The sequence below is a fragment of the Euleptes europaea genome, chromosome 9 (genome assembly GCF_029931775.1).
Source record: "Euleptes europaea isolate rEulEur1 chromosome 9, rEulEur1.hap1, whole genome shotgun sequence".
NCBI lineage: Eukaryota > Metazoa > Chordata > Lepidosauria > Squamata > Sphaerodactylidae > Euleptes > Euleptes europaea.
This window is the reverse complement of record NC_079320.1, coordinates 31,623,589-31,636,454: the sequence shown is the minus strand read 5'-3', so window position 1 is coordinate 31,636,454 and position 12,866 is coordinate 31,623,589. Positions and strand designations below refer to the sequence as shown.

At 37.4% G+C, this 12,866-nt stretch overlaps 1 protein-coding gene across 1 annotated transcript; it reads left to right on the top strand.

Annotated features, from left to right (window-relative positions):
• The first annotated feature begins 2,263 nt into the window (after positions 1-2,263).
• NDNF (neuron derived neurotrophic factor) lies at positions 2,264-8,226 on the top strand. The gene is made up of 3 exons (XM_056855496.1): positions 2,264-2,457; positions 4,720-4,844; positions 6,208-8,226. Exons 1-3 carry the CDS (start codon positions 2,264-2,266, stop codon positions 7,599-7,601), a joined length of 1,713 nt encoding a protein of 570 aa, XP_056711474.1. The 3' UTR covers positions 7,602-8,226.
• The last annotated feature ends 4,640 nt before the right edge of the window (positions 8,227-12,866 follow it).

The following is a 12,866-nucleotide window of genomic DNA, read 5'->3' as shown; positions in this document are numbered from 1 at the left end:
GTGAGGGAAACCTCTGTGCAGAAGGCAAACCAAGGGCCACAGGAAGATTGGCATCTCTCACAGCCAATCACAAAGCAGCGGGTAAAGAGGCAGGGATTCAAATGCTTCCTGCTTCCTGGGGGCTCTTTCTGAGCAAAAGAAAGTCTTTTTAAAACCGAGGCTTGGATTTCTCCCTCCCCTTCTTTCAGATTGCTCCGTTTTTTGTTTTTTGTTCTTAAAATGCTTTTTTATGCGGCAATTGGGTGGGGCGGGGAATCTTCTCTCACAGTGAGCACTGCGAAGTAAGCCAATTACAAAGCAGATTTAAAGGGGCAGGACTTGATTTGAGCTTGGAGAGAGCTTAGTGCAGAGATTCCCAACTGGAAAGTGTGGGTCTAGCCAGCAACGAACCTCAGGTTCCCATGCATAAGTGACCACAGACTACCCCAATAAACAGAGTTATACCCATCTGAATCTATAGGATACATTAAAGATATTTCTGCTGAGATTTATTAAATCAACTTACCCAATATTTTGACTTGTGATTCTTGTGGCTAAATTTTCTTACCCCTGTAATTTCAACTGTGTTACTATATTAATGGGATGGATGTTTTAAAAAGGAAATGCTGTAATAGGTGTTGATAATTTTTGTGGTGCTGGGGAATAATCAAAATGAAATTCATCTAACTCTTGAGACACTGAATGCCATTCTTATCATAGCCTATCATAACATTTCCTTTAATACATATTCATTCTATTGATATTTGTATAGACATATAAAGGGAATCAGCTAGCAGCTCTGAACTCTCCTCAGCCTCCTGGTCACACTTGCAGATTCAGATATATCATCTGTTAGGAGGTCTCAAAGTGGTATCACTTCAGCATCAACAGGACCATCTGGTAATACACTAGGGATTTCCTCCAAGATCTGTCACTTTCTACTCTTGAGAGCTTTCTTTGAGATCTCATCACTCAATAACAGTTACAGAGTGGCAAACCATTTTCCTGAATTGAGTTATAACATGTAGTAAGCACATTACATATATCCAGAAATCTCAAAGAAGATGCCCTGGGTACTTGCTTATTGATTTCTCTCCCGGTGCTGCTGAAAAACCATTCCAAGAGAAGATACCTGAAAGATACTGCTGCTTATTTATTAGAATATAATATTGTGTGTGTATGTGTGTGAAGTGCCATCAAGGGGCTTTTGACTCATGGCGACCCTATGAATCAATGTCCTCCAAAATGTTTACGGCCTTGCTTAGGTCTTGAAAACTGATGGCTGTGGCTTCCTTTATAGAGTCAATTCATTTCATGTTGGGTCTTCCTCTTTTCCTGCTGCCTTCCACTTTTCCTAGCATTATTATCTTTTCCAGTGACTCCTGTCTTTTCATAATGTGACCAAAGAACAATAGCCTCAGTTTAGTCATTTTGGCTTCTAGGAACATTTTAGGCTTGATTTGATCCAACACGCACTTAGTTGTCTTTTTGGTGGTCCATGCTATCTGTAAAACTGTCCGCCAACCACCTGCATTTCAAAGGAATCTACTTTCTTCCTGACAGCTTTCTTCATAGTCCAACTTCCACACCCATAAATAGAAATAGGGAATACTGTGGCATGAATTAACTTGATCTTGGTTGCCAGTGACACATCCTTACACTTAAGAACCTTTTTTAGCTCCTTCATGGTTGCCCTTCCCAGTCTCAACCTTCTTCTGATTTCTTGGTTGCAGTCTCCCTTTTGGGTGTTGATGGAGCCATGGAATAGAAAGTATTGAACAATTTCCTCATTGTCAACTTTAGAGTACTTCCCCGGTAGTCATTACTTTTGTCTTCTTGATGTTCAGCTGTAGTCCTGCTCTGGCACTTTTTGATTTAACTTTCACCAGTAGTCATTTCAAGTCTTCACTTTCTTTAACTTTCACCAGTCTTTAACTTTCATCAGTAGTCATTTCAAGTAAGGAGTTAAAGTTATCAGCTTCTGAGCATGCACCAATAATAGCTCCTGGCCTAGATGAAAAAGCAGTATGTAATTGGAATTGAAGTAAACATTTAAGGACAAGGCAGATTGACATGTATTGTAGATTAATATTATAAACAGGGGAAATCCATATTATGAGTCCATGACCACTATTATAACCTATGTTTCTATTGCATTAACAGGCTCCTCATAAACATGTTATAAATAATTGTCTGATGACACAGGTTTTTTTTTTTTGCAGCAACAGTTTTGCTTTATTACCAGTTCTATCCTTGATAATACATATTTTTTAATTACTCTAGGATGTTCCTGCTGCATTGTTCCATGTCCTACCTTCTGCTGCTGCTACCGTTTAGCTCTTGGACCCAGAAGTTGCCCACTAGAGATGAAGAACTTTTTCAGATGCAGATCCAGGACAAAACCTTTTTCCATGATTCATCAGTAATCCCAGATGGAGCTGAAATTAGCAGCTATCTCTTCAGAGAAACACCCAAAAGGTATTTGAGCTAGCTTAAAGTGTGAGTGAAAGAAACTGTTGTTGGAACTGCATAATTATCTCATCATTCTTGCAAAAAACTTTCACATTTCATATGATGAGGTATATATTCCATGCCAAATTTCTATATATTTTGTGGTAAAAATGTTCCACAATGTATTTTGTTGTGGTTGTAGCAGTAATCATCGTATTTCACAACACACAAACAACCAGAGCCAGAAAACACATTTTCAGATGAGGTAGAATGTTTCTTTTGAGTAGATTCACCCCCCCTTGCATAGTGAATAAATCGTATCAGTTCTGTTTCTTTATGAAACTGTAATTTTTAATTTCAATTTGAAACAACAAAAACTATGTTTTGAACCTAAGGTATCAGAAAACTGACAAAATTATAAAATTTAAAGTATAACATTTAAAATTAATGCTTTTGAATGTTGTCCATATCTGGGGCATTTTTGTACCGTCAGAATATATTTCTCTGTGATCAGACTGTCAGGGGCGGGGACTGTATCTCACCCTAGCACTTAAGATATTTCCCTTGATCAGTGTTTTCTGGTTTGTTTTTTTAAACCTCACTGATATATTTGTACCCCAAAACATGATGTGAACTGGTATTTAAAAATTTCCCAAAAGTCAAAAGCAATAGACTTCTGGGTTTGTTTTGTACCCTAGTCTTTTGTTTTTGTTTTGTTTATAGAAAAAAACTGTAAGAGGTTGTACTTTGTGGGCATTGTTTACTAAAGTGCAGATGACAACACTGTAGAGGATAAAAGGACCAAGTTGTAGAGCACTTCTCGGTGGAGTCTGCCAAAAAAAGCGCACTAGGGTGGAAATTTGCCCCCAACATTATTAGCAGGGCTATGTAAAATGGGTGCAAGTAGGAAAATATAGATATAAATTTTCTACTTACAAAGAAATATTGTCTGGCCAGATCTCAGAAGCTAAGCAGGGTTGACCCTGGCAAGTATTTGAATGGGAGACCTCCAGGGAATACCAGGGACGTGACGTGGAGGCAGGCAATGGCAAACCACCTTTGAACGTCTCTTGCTTAGAAAACCCCACCAGCGGTCACCATAAGTCAGATATGGCTTGACGGCTTAAAAAAAAAAGCTTCAAAAATAAAAGGCCCAAAAGGCATAAAGTGTTTTTAAAGTATAATCACAATCTGAACATGGACATCTATAAAGTTCCTCATTACATTTGTTCAAATTCAAATTCAAACCTTTATTGGCATAGAGCATTACATTTGTTCTTCCAGTCTTATTCCATTCTAATAGTGAACAGTCCAATGGAAATGCTAAGCTTGAGTTCAAATATTTCAATGACGACCTAACAAAGGATTTAGATTTTGAACAGGGTTTGAGTTTTGAAATCCATTTCCATTGAAGGTGGTTGAAAATGGCATTTTTCCTCCCGATTGTCATATTGACCAAGGAAAATCATGATTTATACAAGGCAAAGTGCATTGGTAGATGGAAGGTTCCTTTGGAAGCTTTTGCCAGACTGAATATCAGTTTGGACCTAATAAATAAGTTTTTAAAGGAAAAAAAAACATCCTATAGGTCAATGGCCAACGAAGCCCAGAATTATCCATGATTTCAGAATAGGTCCCTGCCATGGAAAAATGAAACATCAGCTTCAGGGATTCCCACAAAGGGAGGGGATAGGAAGAAGGAAAAGTAGTAGTAGTGGAAGCAGCCACTGCAGAAGTCAATGTTCTCCATACTTATAGTGCCTCTTGTTTCTTGTACTTCTCACTCAGTAGACCACCAAGGTGTTCGTATTCACTTATTTTAGCGATGAGAAGTCCACTAGGATCACTAAAATAAGGCATGAAAATGGTAAACAAGCTCTTATTTTTTGGAGCACTTGCTTTTACAAATGTATAGATGAGAATGTTCATTTTTGTGCATTTAATAAACAATCATTTTCATAAAAAATGTTCCTTACCTTGCCCTAATAATAATTATAAATTATTACTGTGATGTGGAGTTCTTCATATGACTGGGTTGCATGGAATAAGGAAATGTGAAGAGCTAGAAGATGCCTACTAAGAACACTGCTATATAAACAGATATGTCACATTTAACCTCAAATAAAAACTACAAAGCTTACATTTCACAGTAAGCAAACTTTTAAATGAACATCAGTTACAATTTTATTTCTTGATGAAGTTTGAATTGTATTCTTTAAAAAATATTTGGCTTCATGGAACTGAATGTATACCATGAAGAATATAATACATGCTTTAATCTTTCCATAGATTTTTCTTTGTAGTGGAAGAAGATAACACACCCTTGGCAGTTACAGTAACGCCTTGTGATGCTCCTTTGGAATGGAAGCTGAGTTTGCAGGAGCTTCCAGAAGAATCTAGTGGGGAAAGCTCAGGTAAACAACAAAAAGCCAGAGGAAATTCTGTTTATCCCTGATATGAATTAGTAGGGAATGCAGAGTATTCCATGTGAAATTACCATTTTGAAGGGATCAAAATCAGTGGTGTTAACAGAACTAGTTTTTCATATAGTAAAGTCTGCAGTTACATTTTATAGTAATTGCATGAAAAGTAACTATGTGTAAGCCTGCCAGAAAATATGTTTGTTAGTCTTTAAGGTGTTACTGGACTCTTGCTCTTTTCTACTATGTTTCTGATTATTGAGGGTCAATTTCCATAAGATGGCATTCAAAGGCTACGATAGGCTGGGGACCCTGGACCCAACCTGCAAACTCCACCACAATCACAGTATATGTGATTTGCATGCTCTCCTCTCTTCCCATGTGCGCTTTTTCCACTCTGACTGGACTGTAGAATGTGTGAAGAAAGAGACTCCACCTTCTCTCCCCCAAGCTGTTACACTGAACAGAAACAACCCAGGAAGGAGCTATTTGGCTTGTTGCAGAGAACCACGTTTGGCTTGTTGCAGAGAACATGGTCTTCCCCAATGGCTTGAGATGTTGGTTTCTCAAACTGTTTTGAGGCCATATGAAATGGGTATTAGAGCATATTCTAAGGTCAATATTGAGTACTTCAACCCATTGGCTCATGATTCTATCACTAAAATAGCCTTATTTTAATAACAAACACTTTTAAAAAGTCCATCGATTTTGTTGAAAAATTCATTCATTAAAAAAAAGTTGTTTCAGGGCCCCTCCGGGGTTAGGGGCCCTGAAGCTTAAACTTCATTAGTTTCATAGTAGATTCACCACTGCATGGCTGTCATGCCAGGTGGTAAGTGGTTTGTGTGAAGCCACTTCAACTTCCCTCTCCCAGTTTTGTCTTGTGGAGCTGTGTGATTGTATTAGAAACAGCCATACATATGACTACATGTGTGAATTAGGTTTAGCTGATAGCATGAGCATGTACAGATTAAGCATATATTAAGAATCGTGAACAATTTTATTTTTTTCCAGTCATCATGAAATTCATATGGAGAGACTGATGGGAGTATTAGAGATTTCAGCAACTGAGTTAGAATTCATCACATAAATGTGTTATAAGGGAAATTATAGTCTCATATGCCCCTAAATCATCTTAGTATAGTAATAGGATATACTTATATACTCTATTATGTCTGTAAAAGGGTGATATATTAATATAATGACAGTGTTGTTTATTCAAAAGTTGAATGATTTATAAATATGCCTGACAGTCATTTATGATTGCCTTTCCCATTCAAGGAAGAGTTGATTTCACATCTAGGTTATTTTTATGTTCTCTCTGAGACCCCCTTTCAAAACTGTCTTTGTCCTCTAGGTGAACCAGAGCCACTTGAACAGCAGAAACAACAGATTATCAATGAAGAAGGAACAGAACTGTTCTCGTACAGAGGAAATGATGTCGAGTATTTTGTGTCCTCTAGTTCACCTTCTGGCTTGTACCAGCTAGAACTCCTGTCAACAGAGAAAGACACACACTTCAAAGTCTATGCCACCACAACTCCAGAATCAGATCAACCATATCCTGAATTACCTTATGATCCAAGAGTTGATGTCACTTCTCTTGGACGTACAACTGTCACTTTGGCATGGAAACCAAGCCCCACAGCTTCATTGCTGAAACAGCCAGTGCAATATTGTGTGGTCATTAATAAAGAACACAATTTCAAAAGTCTCTGTGCTGTTGAAGCTAAACAGAATGTTGATGATGTCTTCATGATGGCTCCCAAGCCTGGTCTGGACTTCAGCCCCTTTGACTTTGCCCATTTTGGATTTTCTTCTAACAGTAATTCTGGCAAAGACCGTAGCTTTTTAAAATCTTCATCAAAGTTTGGGCGGCATATCTATTCTAAGCCCAAAGTTGACTTGGAAAAGATATGCATAGGAAACAAGAACATCTTCACTGTGTCTGAACTGAAACCAGATACACAGTATTACTTTGATATATTTGCGCTAAATGTTAACACAAATATGAGTACTGCCTATGTTGGCACTTTTGCAAGAACCAAAGAGGAGGCCAAGCAGAAGACAATTGATCTCAAAGATGGGAAAGTTACAGATGTGTTCATCAAGCGAAAAGGTGCTAAGTTTTTACGTTTTGCTCCGGTCTCATCACACCAAAAAGTTACATTCTTTGTTCATTCATGCCTTGATGCCATACAGATCCAAGTCAGAAGAGATGGAAAGCTTCTCTTGTCTCAAAATGTTGAAGGTGTCCGTCAGTTCCAGCTTAGGGGTAAGCCAAAAGCTAAATACCTCATTCGACTGAAAGGAAATAAGAAGGGAGCCTCCATGTTGAAGATTCTGGCTACTACAAGGCCTAATAAGCAGTCATTTCCCTCTCTTCCTGAAGACACAAGAATTAAAGCCTTTGATAAACTTCGCACTTGTTCTTCAGTGACAGTCGCCTGGTTAGGCACACAAGAAAGGAACAAATTTTGCATTTATAGGAAAGAAGTGGATGACAATTATAATGAGGAGCAAAAGAAAAGAGAGCAGAATCAGTGTCTGGGGCCAGACATGAGGAAGAAATCTGAAAAAGTCCTTTGTAAATATTTTCACAGCCAGAACCTGCAGAAGGCCGTGACCACAGAGACAATTAAAGGTCTGCAGCCTGGCAAATCCTACCTGCTAGACGTTTATGTCATAGGACATGGAGGACACTCTGTCAAGTATCAGAGCAAATTGGTGAAAACAAGGAAATTCTGTTAGTGATGTTCAATGGAACATCACCCAACACTAAGCATACAGATTGACTACTTGTAAAGCTGAGGAGTTGTGAACTGTGTTGGTACTACGTAGAGAAGATAACACCTATATTTATGTTTACAGAAGCGATAGTGTGGAGGGGCTGAGCCTGGCAATCTTTGCTGGTATCTGACAGTTGCATTATCATGTGTCTGGTGGTCCATGTTTGAATCTCAGTAGATATCCAAACTAGTGGGAAATCTTGAAGGAACTGCCCTTTTTGCTTCCATATTGCATGAAGCGCTTCTAAATTATTTTATTACTCAGAAAGCTGAGATGTCATTCAATCACCTTGTTATTCCGCACAAACAAACAACATTCCCACACAACCTCTATCTCTCTTTGTAGACTATAGGATTATGTAAATTATTCTTGTTTGAAATGTCTATGTCTCCATGAGTGTAAACTATTTTAAAAAATCCCTGTTAAAACACAGATCTAAAGTAAGTATTAACTGGACTGAGCACAAGTCAGTTTTATTGCTAATGTAAATTCCTATCTGCTTAATTTTAAATGTACGTATTTCATGTACAAAATTGTCAGACGTTATATTCCTGTACATAAAATTAAAATATTAGATTATATGTTCCTTTCATCCTGATGTTGTCAAAATTGTCTATGTATTTGTAGAACTCTGAATACATTTTGAGTATCTTTAATCAGTAAACATTTCATATCCAAATATCACAAAAGTTACTAATATCTCAGAAACCCTTTAGACGCTATAGATAAGCCATTGAACACAGGGTGGTCTTTTATCTTTTACTTTTGAAATTTTTAATTAATAGGAGCAACTGCCTATATAAGTATTAGGAGAGTAACTGTTTAACCTAAAAGACTTACACCCTTCTAAGCCCATGGATTTCAAAGGGCGTAACTCTGCTCAGTAAGGCACTGTAACTGAGTTATAACTTCTCAACAGAGTTGAGAAGTCAATGTTATAAATCTTTGAGGGCAAGGTGCAACTCTATTTAGAATTGTACTGTCAGATTCCTAGTAAGGCTTAAAATTGTTTGGGTCTGTTATGGGTTTTCTTTCTCCTGTTTTCTATTAATACATAACAATGGCTTGGCCCAATATTTTGGACATAATTCAGTGCTTAATTAAACACATTTACATCCTACTGATTTAAACTGGATTTAATTTATTGCAACTATGTTTTGGATTACACCTAGTGAATTACAATCTGAAGAACAAGTCACAGACGCAGTATACAAATGGCAGGAAGGCAGATGAGCTTTTTTCTAAGTGTTTTTTTCACAGAAATTAGTCTGGTTCAAACTTCGATTTGAACCAGGTAGCTTTTTCCCCCATTTATTGTTATGAAGATCAGAGGATCAATTATTGTCAAAACATTTTGAATAGTCTTAACCAATCCCGACTGCAATTCCAAAAACACTTTTCCAAGTCACATTGAATAAAATTGGAGTGAAGTATAAATAGACTTGTTTAGGATTGCTCTTTCAGGCTGCAAACTTAAGTGATCTTACTAGAAAGTCAGAACTATTGAAATTCAGTGGAACTTACTTTGACTAATAAGTAAATATTATAAGACTACCAATTAACAGTGTTATGGCCTTGTAAAACCATTGGCCTCAATATGGGATTATAGTGCAGAATCCTGTTTTGTACCTGAATGTGAATGTCACTGAACTCAATGGTGCTTCCATCGAAGTAAATATTTTATATTTGGGCTGTTAAGAGATTGCCCCTTGGTTCAAAATTTGATCATTCAATTAGACAATATTTACATAATGTAATAAAATTTTGAGATGTATTAAATTAAAAATTAGCTTGTCTCCAAATACTTAAATTGCAATTTTTTGGAGCTCCAATCAAAATATGCTTACCTATGAGTAAGTTGTAGTTTCCAATTGGACTTCCAGTTTGTCTTGGTATAAGTACTTTGTCCTACTTCCCTTTCACAATATGTTTGGACATCCTGACTACAGTGAAGCATTTTTAAGTCCCATGGCTTTCACTGGGAGAATTGAACATATCTTAAAATATCATATTGGGATAATTTGGACTTTGGCTGGATCATGCCCTTTATTAAGAACCTCTTTAATGTAGAAATAAAATTAATATAAAAGACCAGTTACATATAAATTAAAAATTATAACTTAGAACTAGAATGATACGTGCATATACCAGTCACTGTCCAGCTTTTTGAAGTGAGAAACACTTTTGAAAATGCTGTCATTTTTCTGGATATTCTTACAAAGTAACTTCACCATGCTTTCAGTTAACCTGCGCAAATTAATATTTTATTTTTCATATTTAGCATTTATAAGAATGTTGCTTTGAAATGTGGTGTTGGAGGAGAGTGTTACGGATTCCGTGGACTGCCAAAAAAAAAAAAAAAAAAAAACCCAAATCAGTGGGTTATAGAGCAAATCAAGCCTGAACTGACCCTAGAAGCTAAAATGACTAAACTAAATACGAGGCTATCGTATTTTGGTCACGTCATGAGACGACAAGAGTAACTGGAGAAGACAGTCATGCTAGGAAAAGTTGAGGGCAGCAGGAAAAGAGGAAGACCCAACAAGAGATGGATTGACTCAATAAAGGAAGCCACAGCCTTCAATTTGCAAGATCTGAGCAAGGCTGTCAAAGATAGGACATTTTGGAGGTCTTTCATTCATAGGGTCGCCATGAGTCGGAAGCGACTTGATGGCACTTAACACACACAAGAATGTTGCATTACTGAGCAACAGACTGTCTTTAATGCAATTTCACACATTATGCAGAGACAGACCAGAATTTGCACTATAGTGTCCAAAGCCCCCCTTCCTAAATAATTCAATTCCTCTTCCTTTGGCCACACACAATAAATATTTACTACTACTACTATTATTCCTCTTCCTCCCTCGTGGCCTCATAACCCTCCTGCAAAAGAGCTGTGGCCCACAGTTTGACAACCACTAGCTTACCTAAAAATCTGCTTCATTCACTGAGATGATTGGAACAGTCCTTGGATATTGGTGGGGAGGGAGGAGGAAGGGAAGAAGTTTGGGGTTCTTTTGCCCATAAGCTAATGGTGAAGCAACATGGATATAATGTACTCTTAGTCAGACCATTAGAATGACTTTTCCAGTACCTATTACCTGAGATGTTTTTAACTGGAGATGCTAAGAATCAAACCTATTTGGGCACACCCTCATACATCAAGCCACAAAAGGCAAAACTTAAATAATTACTGATTTTTCCTTATAGCTGATACCTTTCTGGAGTTTAACTAAGGGTTAATTTATTTTATAGTCAGCAAGTATGGAAATCCTGTAAGAAGATGTGGAACGGAATCCAGTGTCACTACAGTTTCAATCACTGAAAATTGAACATGTTGTTCAGAGTATGATAGTTATGGCATCTATTGTCTGCTGGAGCCCTTCCTATAATTTAGTTCCACTGGATTTCAACTGCAGAAGTTATAAATCATTGGGTGAAAGAGATACCTTGGTTTTTCTGAACCCAATTTCAGTGCCAAACTAGCATGCACTTCATTCTATCACATCTCTTAATATTATCTCTGGCTGTTGTGGTTATCATGTGTGACATCTGGTGTAAATACAGGCTCATGTAGATGGAATGTCATTCCCTTGAAGTTAGTGGCAAAATTCCCACTGATTTTAATGGAGCCAATGTTTTACCCTTGGACTTTGTCTTTGGGAATGTGTTAAGTGTCTGAAGAGGCTCCAGTTCAATATGTATATTACAGCCAGGACGTGACATACTGATTCTATAAAGCACAGAATAGTTTATAGGACACTTCTAAATAGAAGATATGTTATTGTGTAGTTTAATACAAATCTTTCTTGCTCTTTGGAATTCTGCAATATTCTTTATTTATTTAGTTGAAACAGTTATATCCCCTCTCTCAGCCAAAAAGTATTTTTGAGGTGGCTTGAAGCATGGCCTCACCTAGCCCAGAACCTGAGTTGCCATGGTTAAAATGCTTCAGATCTGGTATGGTTAAGATGCCTTAAGTATGGTAGACATGCATTTTCTAGCCTCTTTAAGATACACCAGAACATTTAGGAAAGCCAAAACCATATTCTGCACAAGGAAAGGACAGGTGTGTGAGGAGCAGAGTACACTTCCAGTCAAGGTAACAGCCCAGTTAAAATGTAACTGAAATGCCATTTTTAATTAAACAAACAACAACTATAGGAGACATTCTGTATTCTTTTTTAAATTCCAAGGAGGATAAAAACATGAAAAGCAGTTTTCAGTCTCAGGAGGACATGGTATATATGCATCAATAAACAGCCTATTTAAATGTTGATTCAGACCAGGAATGCAAGGGCTGGGGCCACATGCAGCTTGCAAATGTACGTGGTGCAGTCCCCAAACTCCACGGTCAGTTTGGTGGCTCATCAGGCATTGCCGGATTCCATGCTCTCGACAAAATGACTTACAAATTACAAAATTCACTGTAAGGATATGCATAAGAGGGCCATGTTAATTATATAGGTTGTGGTAGTGCAAAAACATAATCACGCCTTTGCCTTGCAAAAATAGTTCTATTCAGTATATGTGTATTAACTCCTTTCTAATAAAAAATACCACACGTTTTGCAGAAGTTTTCTTGCATAACACTTCAGAAAACTTATATTTGCAGCTGACCACAGTTCAGTAATGCTGGTCTCTGTTTCTTCTTTATATCTGTAGTTAGTTAGTGATGTAGGAGAGCAAAAGTTGAACAAATGATATTCATTATTAATACTTGGCTCTGAGGAAGCTCCATTCATTGTGTAGGGCTGACGCCTAGCATATTGTTGGCAATAAAAATATCCTTTCAAGACAATCTCTTTTTGTATGCACACTATTTAATCACATGTGTATCATAAATTTCTTCCATGGAGCTCCAAAATGCTGATGCCGGTGTGTTTAGCCCCATAATACTCATGTAATGTGCATTAGGCTAAAAGTTAGTGACTAGGTCAAGGTCATACAGTGAGCTTTACAACTGATGAGGAATTTTGATCCAAATAATTGGTCAAAGTCCAACACTCTTGCTTTTATAACACAGAGTCTCTCACCGTTGAGAGACAATACAAATTTCATCCAGTGTACTGCTTTTGGTGTTTTTTCCAACAGTCATCTCACAAAATTTAAAGGAAAATGTACATCTTCCACATAATACTAGTATTGTTCCATATGTGATTACCATATGGATTGTGGCTGCATGAATGGCATGGATGCCCAATGGCTGGCAGAGCTGATCAT

Bases quoted from the DNA above. Each gene is read 5' to 3' on its own strand.
- NDNF (XM_056855496.1), top strand. From the start codon at position 2,264: ATGTTCCTGCTGCATTGTTCCATGTCCTACCTTCTGCTGCTGCTACCG. The intron at 2,458-4,719 runs GTATTTGAGCTA...ATCTTTCCATAG, and splicing joins TTCAGAGAAACACCCAAAAG to ATTTTTCTTTGTAGTGGAAG. The intron at 4,845-6,207 runs GTAAACAACAAA...TTTGTCCTCTAG, and splicing joins ATCTAGTGGGGAAAGCTCAG to GTGAACCAGAGCCACTTGAA.